Source organism: Urocitellus parryii, chromosome 10, assembly GCF_045843805.1.
Source record: "Urocitellus parryii isolate mUroPar1 chromosome 10, mUroPar1.hap1, whole genome shotgun sequence".
Taxonomy (NCBI): Eukaryota; Metazoa; Chordata; class Mammalia; order Rodentia; family Sciuridae; genus Urocitellus; species Urocitellus parryii.
The window spans coordinates 24,797,505-24,814,563 of NC_135540.1; the positions used below are offsets into that span (position 1 = coordinate 24,797,505).

The 17,059-nt window shown below is 32.4% G+C and overlaps 1 protein-coding gene across 4 annotated transcripts in view; it reads right to left on the reverse strand.

Annotated features, from left to right (window-relative positions):
- The window catches only part of Lrba (LPS responsive beige-like anchor protein), a 683,057-nt gene that overhangs the window by 280,418 nt on the left and 385,580 nt on the right, over positions 1–17,059 (reverse strand). For all 4 annotated transcript variants that reach the window (XR_013344428.1, XM_026384651.2, XM_077803581.1 and 1 more), the window contains exon 38: positions 4,188–4,312. Coding sequence is in view for 3 of the 4 variants with exons in the window: in XM_026384651.2 (XP_026240436.2) it covers positions 4,188–4,312 (125 nt within the window). In the remaining variant the exon portion in view is untranslated. The remainder of the gene's footprint in view (positions 1–4,187; positions 4,313–17,059) is intronic.

Consider the following 17,059-nt stretch of genomic DNA (forward strand, 5'->3'; position numbering starts at 1 on the left):
AATGTACATAAAACAGATATGGGTTTCCACTCAGTGTAATGTGAAGCATATACCATAACTGTATTCTTAAAAAGGACACATAAAAAGCAGCTCACAATCATTGACTGTCCTATCTAATTAAATCCCCTTTACAGCATATGCCATTTCCTTAGGGTTCCAGGTCAAGAAAATTTACTATGGAAAAACTACTGAAACAACAAAGAATGATTAAAAAAAAAAAAAAAAGACAAGTACATATCCTAATGATCATGGGCTCCCCAAAAGTTTTTGATGCAGAACCCAGTATATACTGATCTTATAAAGGCAGCAATACTATCTGGTATTACTTCAGTGAAGAGACAATGACCTGATTTATGATCTTTACATCATCTATCATCCCTAGAAAACCAAATGAGTTTTCTGTATCATTCCATACATTTACAATATGGGAAGGGCAATTAAATTGTCAGAATTAAAAAATTTGTTTTTAACTAGAAGGTAGTTTTAAACTAGGTTAAATTATCCTCATATATTTCTCTTAGCATTCTTATTCTCTACAAAATAAAAATGTCTTGAATTCAATAGGATTCTACTGCTAAACTGTTTTAGTATTTGAATTAAGACCAATATTTCTACCATTTAAAATACTTTTATGTGGCTTCAATTTGAATATAACATTCCCATTATAATTAACAGTGAATTTCAGAAGATATCACTGCACACTGATAAGAAAATTTGACCAGTCCTCAGATAATCTGGGCTTTACTCCTTTACCTACTGAGAATTACATCAGCCCTTTGTTACCTCAGTTTCCTTATCTGGAAAGAATAAAATTAGACTAGACTTTTGCCTTAGGTTCCTTCCAGATCTAAAATGCTCTGATCATAAATAAATGCCAAACTGGCCTCTATGCGTTAGGAGTATGGTAGGAATTATAACGACAGATTTCTAATAAATTTTACACTATAAAATGGAAGGAAATGCCCTCAAGAATCAAATACCCACCTTTGCTTGCTGCTGCGAATTTCCATAAAGATTATTTAATTATAAGAGGAAGTATTAATTTTAATTTTAAAATATGACTCAGTTTCTGCAAAGTTAAAGGAATCTCCCATTACAACATGACTTTTATAAATAACCACTTTGGAGGGTCTCTGTTTGAAAAATTACCTAAAGCTCTTTTCCCCAAGCAAGTTAATGTGAACTTGGGAAGGGCAATTAAATTGTCAGAATTAAAAAATTTGTTTTTAACTAGAAGGTAGCCAGAAGTAGAGTCATGGGGCTGGTATTGATCGCCCAAACAGAGAACATCACTCTTCAGGTATTTACTCTGCCACCTTCACACCAGAGGCTTTCCTTCACATCAAATCCATCTATTAAAAAGATGGCTCTTACTACTAAATACATAACTAATCTCCAATGACACTTCTATTTAGATGTCTTCCTTTGAAAATGATAATATAGTTCAAGAAGTTCTAAGACTCTGCATTTGTAAAATGTCTTGTGCCTTGGTTAAATAAATTATAAATAAAAGTAAGAAGTCATAAAGCAACACGGGATGCACATATCATCCACAGAAATCTCTATTTTAAATCCAACAATGAACCATACACTTTATTCATGTTAAAATATAATTGCAATTGCTTTTTAAAATCATATCACCTATTTTGTTTTGCACACTTGATTTTTAATGTTTATTTTGATAGACACCTTCATGTTCCAAAACATATTTAAAAGTGGAATTTCATAGTTAACACAAAATTTAAATTGAATGTCACTATAAGTTACTTTATTTAATAAAATATTTTTTCAAATTAAGCTCTTTATTAGCATAAATTATGCTGACATCAAACAATACCAAGTAAAATCTATGTGATGAGTTTCATAATTGTCTACTATGTCTCTATTATTTAAAATAATATATATACAATATATACATATATACTTACACATACAAAGTATAGGTACAGCTTATACATTTTTTGAAAAATATTAAGTATGACTTCACCCCCTTAATTGTAAGAGGACTGAAGCACCTCCTATATACATAGTTGGTTATTTTTTAAAAAATATATATTTCACATTTAAGTTATTGCTTTTAAATCTTTGAAATGTTTGAAATATCAATCATTAGAAGATTTGTTTAAAATATTAATAAATAGGTTGGAATTACATAAATGTTTAACTTTGCATCTATCAATTTTAAAATGCACAAGAAAATATAGATAAGTAGGGTACTAACTTTTAAATTACCATCTAAAGTAATTTCAGTGAAATCTGCTTTAAACAGTTCAAGATACTCTTAATAATAAAAGCATCACTAATAGGTATCTTTTTTTATTGAACATAATTTTACAGATTCTTAGAATTAAAAATGCTAATATAATATTATTATTTTAAAAATTAAAGTTTAACAATGAAATAAAAATTTATTCATTAAATCCTATGAAAACTCAACATGGTTGAATGTACTATTTTTGATGAGAACGTAGTTTTAAAATTCTGCATTAGAGTGACACCACAAATTTTAAAATCAGTTACTAATAATTCCCTCTGGATAAGAATTAATCTTTTTGTGATTTTAGAATCAAGTCCTCCCCTTCCTGACATAAGAGGAAATTTTATAAATGCAATTTTATTGTCATAGACCTCAGAACTCACAACTTACTGTTAAATGACAGTTTAGAAGACAGAAATATGATTAGTAAACTTAAATTTTTAAGAGCATCTGGTAATATCTGTGTGGCTGAAAAGGATGAAATTGCAAACAGGCTGCTTTTTTCAATGAATCATTAAAATAATAAAAGCCCTCCAAAACTTAGTAAAGAAAAAAAAATATGTAGCTGAAATCTATAGCACCACATAAAAAGTATATGACCCTAAAAGCAAAAGTGGCCTAATTAATTTTACATAGTATTTCCCCTTCTCCACCTCCTGTAGTTGAAGATGTAGGGCCCTGAGACTATTATTGCTTTTAGATCACTTTGTTATTGACTATTCTCTGTATGATCATTTATTTTAAAGGACTGGTGTCACATTTGGTGTTATATCTGATGACATATTGTGGACATTTTCTTCTAGAAATGGCTCTTTAAGGCTGAGTGCAAGAGGTTAAACTGCCTGACTGAGGCCAAACCTAAGACTACAGATTTTTAATCTAAATTCCTAACATCTTTACATGTATGGAAACATCACAGAGTACCATATAAATAAGTACAATTTTTATGTATCAGTTTAAAATGATAAAAATTTCAAAAATTCTTAATACCTTAACTGAATATAATTTAACATTTATTTTGTATACTATGTATTGCCATTTAACCAGAAGCTGCTACATGTTAAATTAATAACTTAAAATGGGGGGGGGGAGAATATTTCTTACCTTATTAAAAATAATCAATTTATATTTTGTAAAATAAAAATAATTTTAACATTGAAAGGGGGGGGCATTTTCCCTTTTATATATTTAAACTGACTTTCAAAACTCATAAAATAATCTATAAAAATACAATTCTAGGATCAAAGAAGTATAATACTGTCAAATCTGAAGGACTTTTTCAGTTTTTCAATTTACTTATCAGACTTCTACTTAAACTGAATGATAGTCATATGCATTGTAACAAAAGGGGGAAAATGTTTTGTTAAGCTCTGATAACAAGATGATGTAGAATAGGAAACATATGAAAATAATGCCTATTCTCTTTTATTCAGGAGCCATCAATCACAACCATCTACAAATCAAGGTTCAGAAAGTATCCAGGCGCTTGGATATTTATTACCGTCTTTTCCCACTTCATAATCTCATTCTAAAATACCATAGTTGGGGGAAAACTGTATATACATACCAGGACCTAGAAACATATCTGATCTTTAAATGCTGTCTTTCTGATACCTGTGAATAGGCAGGCTTCCAGGATTAATTTACTCAAAGCTCGTGTGTTGTTCAAAAGGACAAATATTTTAGCCTCTTACTCTGAAACAAAGGGTCCATGTAAGTTTTGTATGTATAATAAATAAATACACTTGACACCATAATTTTACAGGATCTTATACTAACTATAAAAAAAATTTAACCTCTCTTTCTGAGGTGAATAACTATGAAATGTGGTGTTGGACGATTTTACAGTGCCTTGTAATAATGAAGTTATGCTCTTCATTACCAAGTACTGTACCTGCTGCTACTGGCAAGGAGTGGTTTATACACTGACCATGTTCCACGGCTGTTTTTAGCGTCGCTTCAGGATGTGTGGATCCTAGAGGGTTACGCACAAATCGTCGCCGGCGCCGCAAGTCATCTTCCCAGTAGTCAAGGCGCCAGAACTCACGAGGACGACTACAATGAAACAGAGAAGCCACATATGTTAGCAATTATCAAACAGCGTGGTAGCACCGAATTTCTGCATAAAGCTCTCCTTGTTTGCTCTGCCTTTTTTTTCTCTCTCTCTCCTTCCTCTTAATTCTCCCCCATCTCACACTCCCCTTTCTGCAATCTTTAACTTAGGTATGTCCTTGAAAATAACAATATCACCTTCTGGTCTAAGGAACTCCTTTTCCTTTTCTTGGAAGGTGAAATGAGCACTAAATACATCATTTTGAAATGAATTGCTGACAGTGTGATCAGTTTCCCCACACTCTAGTGGCATGTGCTCTGATTTCAGCCTCATTTCAGCCTCAGCAGGGCACCTTTCTCTGTGGCTGCATTTATAAACCAGAATAGGGAAAAGGCTATTATAAATATGGTATAGCATTACCTATATTAATCAAAGTCTGTCCCCCTTCATTTTTCTTCCTAATTTGTGCCTTTTTGCACAAGGTCAGTAAATCATACCATGAATTCTTGGTCCAGAAAGTGTTAACTTTAATGAATATCTCAGTTACATGGTTATGTATGTGATAATAAAATATTACTCTGTTTAGATGTGCAGGAATTTAATTAAAATAATCTCTTAAAATATTCATTACATTTAGCCCCTGAGGCTTAGAACAACAGAAGAAAATGCATTTCTTTTCCATTTACTGTTTTTAAATAAACCATTCCTGTGGAGTGAAATAGCAATCTATTTTCAAGCAAATCAGATTGGATTTCTGTTTTATGTAGCCTGTTTTTATATTTAATTAAAAACTACATAGTATATGATGTGCAATAATTGCTATATCGAAAGCATACTTTCGGAAATTCATTTTTAAAATTCAAGTTCTATATTTCCCAAATTACATAGATCTTTTATATGGCAACATATAAATGTCAGCTTTCTCTCCTGTTAACTAATTGTGATCTAGCATGCTAGAAAATATTTTATAAGGAAAATACTAATATGAAGGTTTTCCAGTTACAGTAAGGAAAAAAATCTCTGGAGAATATGTATTTAGTGAACATATTCACTAAACATGTACAGCATGAAAACCTATAAGTTTTGATAGTAAAATAAGAAAGTATTCATAAATAATTAAAACTTCTAAAGGAATGGCTAATACAAAATAAAATTTTACTTGTATTCCATGAGCTAATAAAATTGTACCTGTCAGCTTTGACAAATTAGTAGTCTTAACCAAATGACAATCCCCAAACACATAAGTAAAAGTCATCCTTATTTTGATGTTTTAAAGATGTTCTCTTTAAAAATTCAAAATAGATTTATAAATAAAATATTTTTATCTCATAACTATTATCTCAATTATCTCAGGTTATAAAAGAATAGACAACAAGCAGTACATTATTTGAAGAAACTATTTTAAAAACAATAGGAATCCAGTGGTCTTTTCTAAGAATGCTGAAGAGACAATAAGAACATCAAGCATTTCCTTTGTTGATACTGGTCATGCATGAGGAGAAGGAGATATTATATAATCAAATGGAATACAGAAATGTCTAAGAGAATTGCAATCATTAGAAAGAAAAAATAAAAAAGCTCTTTTACTCTTCAAATTTCTTCATTATTTTGTCATCTCGAGCTTAAATAAAAACTAATACCATAATTTCATTTAAAGAGCAAATTGGAAATAGTTATGAATAATACACACAAGCAAAAGACAACAGTTGTTTGAACTCAGTTAATGAAATAAAATTCTCCTTAGGTGAGAGGCAGAAAGGCAGTGCACAGATGGCTATGTGCATGGCTTTGATAGTCATGTAGCTTAGATAGGTACTTCATCATTCTGCCTACCTATATTTATCTGTTAAAATTATTATCAAATATCAGCCAGGATGCAGTCGTGAATCACAGGCTGCGGCTCGTCTTCAGGGGAATGATACAATAAGAGTCTATTCATCAGTGCGGCAATCGGCACAAGTAATTAGTTCCCTAGACTGAGATCTCCTACAAAGCCTATTTCAGTCAGCACCACAAACATATGACGATGTAAAGCTAATGAAAGCTGCTAAAATTTGTTAACCTTTTATGCCATCAATCCTTCTAATACTCTATGCTGCAGTATTATGCAAAGGTGGTAAATTATTAATTTGTCATTCATCCATCCTTCTGCATTTTAAGTCAAATTAAACGATGTCATTCTTCTTGATAACAATTAAAATTATAAGAGATGTTAAGCTGAGACGAAAAAATTATTACTAAATTAGGCAACAATAGACTGTACTATAATGCATGATAGTGAAATCAAATCCAATGACTACTAAAGCATTTGTACAATAATGTTTTATCACACAACAGAGAGGTCACAAATTATCAACTAGCTCAAAAATAATATCCATAATAAGCAATTTAGGAATGGCCAAAATGGTGACAAAAATTCAGTTATTAGGAACTGAGAATTTAATCACATAGTAAAAAGTTTTCAAAGATGTTTAATTTATGCTAAATACATATCTTTATGCCATCAAATATAAATGTTCTACCAAAAGTTTTAAATATACTCACATGTAATCCAAATAAAGAACTTTAAACCTAAGCATCACAATGTTTACAATCTCCTGAAGCTATATCTCTTAAAGACCATCTTCACAACACAATCCTGTTATAACAAAGATAATCTGAAGACACAGCTATTATCACATTTTCAGATCTCATACTTATAAAGGATTATAAAAATCACATAAGGATGCCAACAATTTCAATGCCTTTTTTTTGTTTCCATATAAGCACTGTTCCAGGTGATACTGAATACAAACCCTTCAAGGAACTTACTTCTAATCAAGCAACTATTAGTCTCATTTGAGAAAATAGCATTTTTCATCCTGTTTCTGATTGTGAGAGTAAAATTATATGTTCTTTGAAGAAAAAGTAACATTCACTCTTTTCAGATGGGAGTAATTACTAGCATATTTAAAGTTGTTTATATAGCAACAGACATGGACTTAAAAGTCCAAGGTTTTGTCTTCCTACTTCTGTTCCCTCCAACGACATTCACGCTTAGTGTAAAGCTTTAAAAATAAAAACAGGGTGCACGTTGTCATTTTAGAGTAGCATTATATTATATGTGTAGGGGTTTTTTATGACTTCATTTTATTTATTATTATTTTTTTAAGTGGTGCTGAGGATCAAACCCAGTGCTTCACACATGAGGCAAGAGCTCTACCACTGAGCCATCACCCCATCCCAATTCATAGGTTTAGATCATCAAATAATTACAATTTTGATCATCCATTTTAAGATTTCACTATCATTTAAGAAATGATATTCCCTACCACCCACCCCAGAAGCCCCTTCAAGGAGAAAGAGGATACAAAATGTGTGAATTTATAATACAGAGACAATTCTCTTCACATAAGTCTGTGAATTACTTAAACAGGTTAAATGTTTTTGTAGCTGTCACCATGGAATAGTCAGCAAAACCAAAAAGAACTCAAGTGTTCAGAAACAGATTGCTGAACAAATGTAAGCATGGATGAGAGAAGTTACTCATTCTCAGGTCATATCTAGGTCACTACATACACATACCATCTATACCCATCCAAAAGAATGATGCAAACTCTTCAGGACACTACTTGCATAACCACACCCCCCATCTCCATTCCCATAAGTATTTCAGTCTGGGTCCCAAAAGATCTTCACTTATTTACTTTTAACCTCAAAGGCAGGGAAACAAAGGTGCTGTACTTACAACCTTTTTGGGACACAATCTCCAAGTACTAAATGTCTTTGACAACAAGGACTTGTGTGTCTTTGAAAAGCTGTAGATGGCATAGTCTGATTTTTCTTTCATATATATAAAATATACTGTGATCTCATTTTAATGCTTCATGTTAAAATTACAATGCAAATTTAATAAACTGTTCTAAGTATAAAACATTTAATTATCTTACTACTCTTTAAAAAACCTTCACATTTATGTGACTGTATAAATACATCTTTACACATCACCACAATCTACACAAATGAATAAAAACAATGCCATTTCAATATACAAAAAGATATTCTTTGTTCTACAGGAACAGAATTGGAAAGATTATTGAAATCTTAGATGGAAATATAACTCAAGCATCAACAAATAGGCTATTTATTCCCTTTTATAGGCCCGCTATAGTTAGTGATTTGGTCAGGTAAAACACATGAAAAAGAATGAGCCAGGCCGGACAAGGTAGTACACACATGTAATCCCAGCAACTGCAGAGGCGGAGGCAGTAGTATCACAAGTTCAAGAGCAGCCTCAGCAACTTATTTATCAAGGCCCTAAAAACATAGGAAGACCCTTTCTCAAAATAAAAAATAAAAAGGGGAGGGGCTATTGCTCAGTGGTAAAGCCCATTTAGATTCAATACCCCAAACCCCCTCCCTATAAAAAAGAATGAGCTTAATGAGAATCAAGTTGAAAAGATACAAGTATTAAAGCATCAAAAACTAAGGTGAGATGTACATTCTTTCTCTACTAATTGAAACAAGTATATGCAATCTGATTATTATTTTCACATGTAAACTATGAGATTTTAAAGATTACTTTTTTTTTAGAAAGAGAATGGCAAGCCAGCTAGACAATTAGTAAAGTACATATGGATCAATATTCTAACAGAATCCTAAAATATTTCTAATAAATTATTATTGACTACCTGAGCCAGCTGCTAGGGTTACAATTATTAAGATGCTATTCCTGATCTCAAGAAGATAGGTTTGAGAATAAGTGATATGTCACAAAAGTATGTGTGATAGAATATAGCTCCATTACATAGCTATTAGCTACACTTCTCAGAGGGCACCATTTACAGAAAACTTTTTAAATGGCTCACTCTGCATTATTATTTGCCAAAACCCAAGTGTTCTGAGAACATCTTATTTTCCTCTCCCCATAATATATCAGGATCCTTTCTTTCTCTCCCAAAGTTAAATCTAAGCATAGGAATTAGGATATAGAACAAAGCCCTTCAGCAACAACCAATAGCATTTGCACTGTTACAGAAAAAGATGGTCAGATGAGGCAGAAATCTGGTTGTCAAACAGGCAAGGGCTGGTGATGTGGCTCAAGCGGTAACGAGCTCGCCTGGCATGCGCGGGGCGCTGGGTTCGATCCTCAGCACCACATAAAATGAAGATGTTGTGTCCACAAAAACTGAAAAATAAATATTAAAAAATTCTCTCTCTCTCTTTTTTAAAAAATAAAACAGTCAAAATTCAGTAAACACTTGAAAGTATTCAAGTACATAAGAGAAACATTCATATTTATTTCATTAAGTTTATGTTGTATTAAGTCATTGAGCTAATAATACATTATTAAGGTAGATTGTTTTCTGGATATTGTTTTATTAAAGTAGAATAGTTTCCAGAATGTTAAGTATGTGTCTGTCATCTCACTGAGTTTAGAGTTATTTTAATGTAAACTAGATCTGTGTCAACAAAAGACTGCTGTTTTTAAAAAGAAAAACTGTGACAATGCAATCATATTAGAAAAATTTCCCATTTTCCATCTTACCCACTTTCCTGTGACAATACCTGATAAATCTTGATGACCTTAACAGAAGTCAGTAATAAATTCTTCTAGCTAGAGCAGAGTTCTAAATCCCAGAAAAATTTGGCATGTCATATTTGTTCTTAAATTTTTAGATTACCAGTATTTTTTAACTCGTGTATCTGGCAGGCTTCTGTTTCCATATTTGTAGATTAAAAATTCATGGCAGACATTAGCTACAACTTAAATAAATGGTAACCCCTTAAAAGCAGCAAACATTTTCCGTGCACTGTCAGCTCGAAGATAAAAGCGCTCAAGTTCTGGATGGGTTTCACTTTCTGTATAAATCTTGATGAAATAATGTTCAGGTACTATAGGGTATCATGCAATGTGAGCGAATGCTTTATCTCACAAACTGAAATCTATGCTGCCTTCATGCAGATAGATAGCAAACATATTAACTAAAATCTCTTTTAACCAAGTACCAACCATAAGTCAAGAGCAGGTGATCTCTCCACTATGTGCTGCCTTAATGGAAAGGACAAAGAAAAACAAAAAGCCTTCGACTGTGTGGCTCAGCAGAGGAGATATTTTCTAAAGCAGAGTCCTTTCTTTATTGAAGACTGACATGGAAATTGTGCATGACCTTGAGACACTGGCATAGTATATAATTATGTAAAATTATGTTTCATATAGTGAGCAATTTCTGCATGGTACCAATTCAGTGTATCTGTCTACTTATCCTTTAAAGCCACCTAGATGCCCACTTTATATTAATTATTAGAGGACATTTTATAAAAATAATTTTGCAACCCAGTGAATTATTCAAGAAATGGTCCTCAGCCTTCCTGGCTACTTTGAACCATTTCTTTATTAGCTTAGCTTTTTGGCCAGAGAGAAAGTAAAGTCGGGAAAAAAAATCAAAATCACATGTTAATTACACTATCAAATAAAACTCTACATACAACTAGAAAAAAATTACACAAATGATGTTATTGGAATGAAAATTAGGAAATGTTAAACATATACATAACATTCATTGCTTTAGCCTACTCTGTGCTAGACCTTGCTCTTTTATACATACTATTACAAGGCCTCAACAACCATGCCATAATTAAATACTGTTATCATTTTAAAGATGGAGAAATTAAGTCTTGCCCATTGAAATAAATAATAAGAGGCTAATGACTTCTAAGGCAATGAGCTTTTCACTACACGGCATTTCCTTTACAAAGTCTTATTGGCTATGATCAAAGTACTAATTAACCCTGCCTGGAAGGATTGAGGATTTCATTAAGGTTTCAATGAGTATCTATTTTGTAAGTTCCATGAGGACATGGGTTTGTATCTAATTCATTGACCATGCACAGTAACTGTTATAAACAGTCACTTAATAAATAATTGATTAAAGAAAAAATAGATGACTTTAGAACAGAAACTTAGATGGTGAATGGAAGTCTGATGGACAAAATGAAAAAGTTTTTACAAACCAAAAAAAAAAAAAATAGCCTGGATAAAGGCATGGTGACATAAAAAGACACTTTTACCTAAAGAAGTTCAAGTGAGAAATACTACATCAAGGCAGTCTTAGAATGGCAAGATCTAAGTCAGGAAACATATGTTTCGATGCAGTTTTCAAAAGACCTTGTAAAGAGAACTAAAGTACCTACCTTTACATCTACAGAATAGAAAAAACTAGGCTTTCACAAACAGGGGATTAATATGACCCACCCTGAGTCTTACATGGCAGCAATGTAAAAGAGGCTGGCATTGAGTTAGTGGGGATGGGGCCTAGAGGCGCAATATCTAAGAGATCTGAAGTTGGCTAGATAAGACTTCTTGAGACATTCAATAAGGGAGGAAAAGGAGATCCAGAATAAAACTGAGGGCTGTGACAATGGGAAATGAAACAATAAAGATGCTATTTAACTCAAATGAATGCGGGTTAAGCAGGTATAGTTGGAAAGAATAACCATGAGAACATGGGTTAATAATATAATATTATAATAATATCTAATAATATTATTATTAACAATAATAATATCTTGGCAAGTTCTTCTAATAGGTAAGCAATGTAACTCCGAACTGGAAAGAGAAACCATCAGTACAGATTCAAATTTTATCAGCCCTGGGAGTCAGTGAATTAAGAAATTCATATAACAAAAAATTAATGAGTGTTTGTTATAAGTCTGGTATTGCACTACACTCCAGAGAAAAGGATATTTAAAGGAAAGGAGAAAGGCAAGGATAAAATCAGGGAAATGCCAATACTTTAAAAATTGCAGAAAAGGCAAGGAGCAGTAAAAGAAACAAGGAAGTAACTATCCCTTAGAGTCCTTAAGATAACAGGAGACTCACACCCCATGTTGTCAACCAAGGCAAATGAAAGGCTTTTTCAAAGTAGAGTTGCACCAATATTTAATTGTGCTTGAATATATACAGAAGGATTTGTCCAGGCATTTTAAATATATGAATGTAAAATTTTACATATTACTGGGGTATTCACTAGCCCTTGTTCTTTTAAGTCTTTTTGATAACAACCATTCAAACTGGGGTGAGGTGACATGTGATGTTTTGATGCATGTAAACATTGTGTGATGTTTAAATCCTGTTAAAACATACCAATTTCATTGAACACTGATAATTTCTTTTTTTTTTAATACTTTTTTTTTGAATTTTTTTTATTATTATTGGTCTTTCAAAACATTACATAGTTCTTAATACATCATATTTCACAGTTTGATTCAAGTGGGTTATGAACTCCCACTTTTACCCCGTATACAGATTGCTGAATCACATCAGTTACCCTTCCATTGATTGACAAATTGCCTTTCTAGTGTCTGATGTATTCTGCTGTCTGTCCTATTCTCTACTATCCCCCTCCCCTCCCCTTTTCTCTCTCTACCCCTTCTACTGTAAATCCTTTCTTCCATTTGTATTATCTTGTCTTACCCCTAGTTTCCTCTTATATGTCATTATGTATAACCCTGAGGATCGCCTTCCATTACCATGCGATTTCCCTTCTCACTTCCTTTCCCTCCCATCTGATAATTTCTTTATAGTGAAAATCTTCAAAATTCTTTCTTCTTTTTGAAATATACAGTGTGTTGTTATCTATAGTCACCCTATTGCACACTACTAGCCCTCCAGCTTCTTACTGCTATCTAACTGTAATGTAGTAGCCATTGATTAATCTTTCCACTTTCCTCCCTTCTATTTTCTTAAGTCTCTGGTAACCATCAATCTATTCTCAACTTTTTAGATTATACACCAGTACCATCATACAGCAGTTATGTGCTGTGCCTGGCTCATTTCAGTTAATATCATGATTTCTAGTTCCATCCATGTTGCTGCAAATGACAAGGATTTTCTTCTTTTTATGGCTGAATAGTATTCCAATATGCATAACTTTTTTTTATCCATTCATCAGTGTGGATATAGACTTCTTGTCTATTGGGAACATTAATGCAATCAATGTGTGAGCGGGTATCTCTTTGATGTACTGATTTCATTTCCTTTGGATAAATAGTACTGAGATTGGTGGATTATATGGTACGTCTCTTCAATTTTATGAAGGAACCTCCATACAGTTTTTTATAATGGCTGTACTAATATATTACATTCCCACCAATATTATGCAGGTGTTCCTTTTTCTCCACATCTTCACTAGCCCTTTTTCTCTTTACTCTTTTTGATAAAAACCATTCATACTGGGGTGAAGTGACAATTCATTGTGGTTTTGATTTGAATTTCCCTGATGATTAATAATGTTGAATGTTTTTTCCATACTATTAGCCATTTATTTATATGTTTTCTTTTGACAAATGTCTATTTAAATCATCACCTATTTTTAAATCAGGTTACTTTTTGCCAGTGTGTTTTTGGAGATCCTTGTATGTGCTAGTTATTAAGCCCTTGTCAGATATATAGTTTGTAAATATTTTCTCCCATCCTGCAAGCTGTCTTTTCACTCTGATTTGTTTCCTTTGTTCAGTAGAAACTTTTTAGTTTAATATAACCCTATATGTCCAATTTTGCTTTTGTTTCCTGTGCTTTTGGGTCTTGTCCAAAAAATCCTAGCCTGTTACACTATTATGAAGCATTTTCCTTGCATTTTCAGGTAGTGGTTTCAGGACTTACTTTTAAATCTTTAAATCCATTTTGAGTTAATTTGTGTAACTATTTAGATATAGGGAATCTAGTTTCACTGTTCTGCATGTGGATATCCAATTTTCTCAGCACCATTTATTGAAGAAGTTGTCCTTTCTCCAATGTGTGTTTTTAGCATCTTGGTCCAAATCAGTTTGACTTATAAATATGTGGGTTTACTTCTAGGCTCTCTTCTCTTCCACTGTTCTATATGTCTGTTTGTTTGCCAATATGTTGCTGTTTGACTACTAGAGATTTGTAGTATATTTTGAAGTCAGGTAGTACAATACCAACTGCTTTGTTCTTTTTGCTCAAGATGGCTTTGACTACCTGTAGTCTTGTGGTTCTGTGCAAATTTTAGGATTGGTTTTTCTAATTCTACAAAGAATGGCACTGGTATTTGGTATGGATTGCACTGAATCTGTATATCACTTTGGTGGAACAAACATTTTACTCATATTGATTCTTCCAATCCATGGACAGAGGATGTCTTTCTATTTTGTGAGGTCCTTTTCCATTTCTTTTATCAATACTTGATAATTTTCACTGTAAGCTTTATGAAACATTGATTCATCAGGAAACCAAATTTATTCTGCTTCCCAAGCTACTCATATTGATGATAATTAATCAAAATATCTGGTTTGTGAGGCAGGGTAAATTTTGTTTTCCAATAGATAAACTGATATATCTGTTTAATCAATCTACCTAATTCCCTTATTTAGTCCCTAACTTCTACCAAAACATGCCTAGAATAAAAGAATGCAGGCTTACGCTACTGTTGAAAACTTTCATGAGTCTTCAAACTACAGAATCACTCACCAAGAAAAATGTTCACACAAAGAATGATCTGAAGTCTTAGGCAGATAGGACCTCACTCTTTTGAGAAGTATATTACACTGTGCTCTGGGAAGGGAGATGGGAACTAAAATTTACTGATGGTTCATAATGTATCAGGCACATTACTAAGTATTTTATATGTAATCTCATTTGATTCTGAAGACAACCCTATAAATTAGGGCAATAACTCCTACTTTACTGGTGAACAATTGAGGCTCAAAAGTCAAGTGATTTAACTACTAATAAACACACCTGGACTCAACCATCTAAGACTTTCTATTACCCAAACTGTTTAAGTCTACTTTGGCTAGTATGTTCATATTAAGCTCATTCATTATGATAGTTTATTGTATTGGTGTGAATTTAAAGTTCTCTTTTGTAAAGTGACAGGTTTGAATGTAAACAAGAAAATTCTTTATAAATTATATGAAGAGCTCTCAGTACACATTGTTTCAAAGAATAATTATAAAATTGATATTTTCCCACTGTTACCAGTACTCAAAGTTGAAATAGCAAAGCTGTTAGACTGGGGAGAAAAAGTTACAAGTCTCTGTTGTTTTTAATAGATAAATAAAATCAAAGTAAATACTACCTAACTGTGTCATGTAGGTCAGCATTGGTATCTGAATAGCCTGGAAGCTATTACCATTCATTGACTATTTCTAGTAAACTCATTGCTTGCTCCAAATAAGAAAGACATGGATGCTTTATAAGTGCACTAATGAACCAGTCTCATATGGAAGGATCACTGCTGTGATATTTGAACCTTCTTTACTCCTAAACTCAGGCCCTATCCCACACATGTTTTCTTAAGATACTTTACAAGCAACAGGGAAAGAAGGAAAAGCAAAGTGTCATCTTCCATAACATAACATTTTTATCTTTGAATAAATTATTTAAGGGGATAGAGTTGTAGCTCAGTGGTAGAGTGCTTGCCGGGCATGTGTCAGTGTATCAGGCACTGGGCTTGATTCTCAGCACCACATATAAATAAATAAAAATAAAGTTCCATCAACAACTAAAAAAAAAAAAAGAAATATAAAAATAAATTAAATAAATATAAATAAATAATTTAAAGGCTTATATGGAGTAACAACCCAGCACAATACAATACTCCCTTCCTTTAATCCAAAACTCAGGAAAATACTGAGAGCAAATAACTAATTCTCAGTAACATAAAAGACACATGCATATACATTGTGCTTTGCAACATTAGCAAAAAGGATGTACTCTTTATCCACAGCGGGAAACAGACTTACTATGTTTCACTTCCAGTGTTTTAAGACAGTTGGAAACCAGTCCTCTGAATAGTTGCTGTCATCTCCTAGAAACTTTCTAGTACTTTCAATTTTGAAGCAATTATTCACATTCTGCAGTGATTTCTTTTACTCCCTCTCTTTGCCACATTTTTTCTGGTTCTCAATTACCAATCCTGCTTTGGCTTACTCATCTACAAATATTTTCTGAGTACCCACTGCTATCTGAAAAGCTCTGGTTAAGGTGCTATGAGATATACTCACATGAGGACAATATATATATATATATATATATATATATATATATATATATATATATATATAGTCTTTAATCTTAAGGTACTTGAGATCTAATTAAAGGGATGAAATAAACAAATAACTACGATATAAATTCAAGTTATAAAAAATAAAAAAACTGGGAATTATGGAAATTCAAAATAGGATTGATCATGTCTGGAAGGGATCAGGAAATGCTTTATAGAGTAAAAGACTTTTGAGAAAGATCCTTAAGAGTGGGTCCAGTTTGAAATGCATACAGAAAGAAGACAACACTGTAACTTTTCACAGAGCATAAGTAAATGTGCAGAGATCAGAAAATTGGAGGTTTATTTAGTATGTACACAAGAAAAAGAGATAAGATAGGTTCAGACTATACTATAAAACACCAGGGATTAAAAACTAATAAGCTTACATTTCACTTGTTCACTTATTTATTTATATAATCAACAAGCACTTAATGATGATACACAAGGACCTGTGTGCTAGGAACTAGAGATTCAGGGTTTTGGTATTAAAAAAGAGTCATTATTCTCAAAGACTTCACAAACCAAAAAAGAAATAAATAAAAAAGACAAATACAATATATCAAAAGGTGCCTTAGGAACACTATAGAAAGGCATTGTCCAAAGTAAAGACAGGCTTCTTAGCCCACAAATTGACTCAAACTATTAAGAGATGTTAATTAGGATAACATAAAAAGGAAAAGCATTCTTTCTCAGGGAACA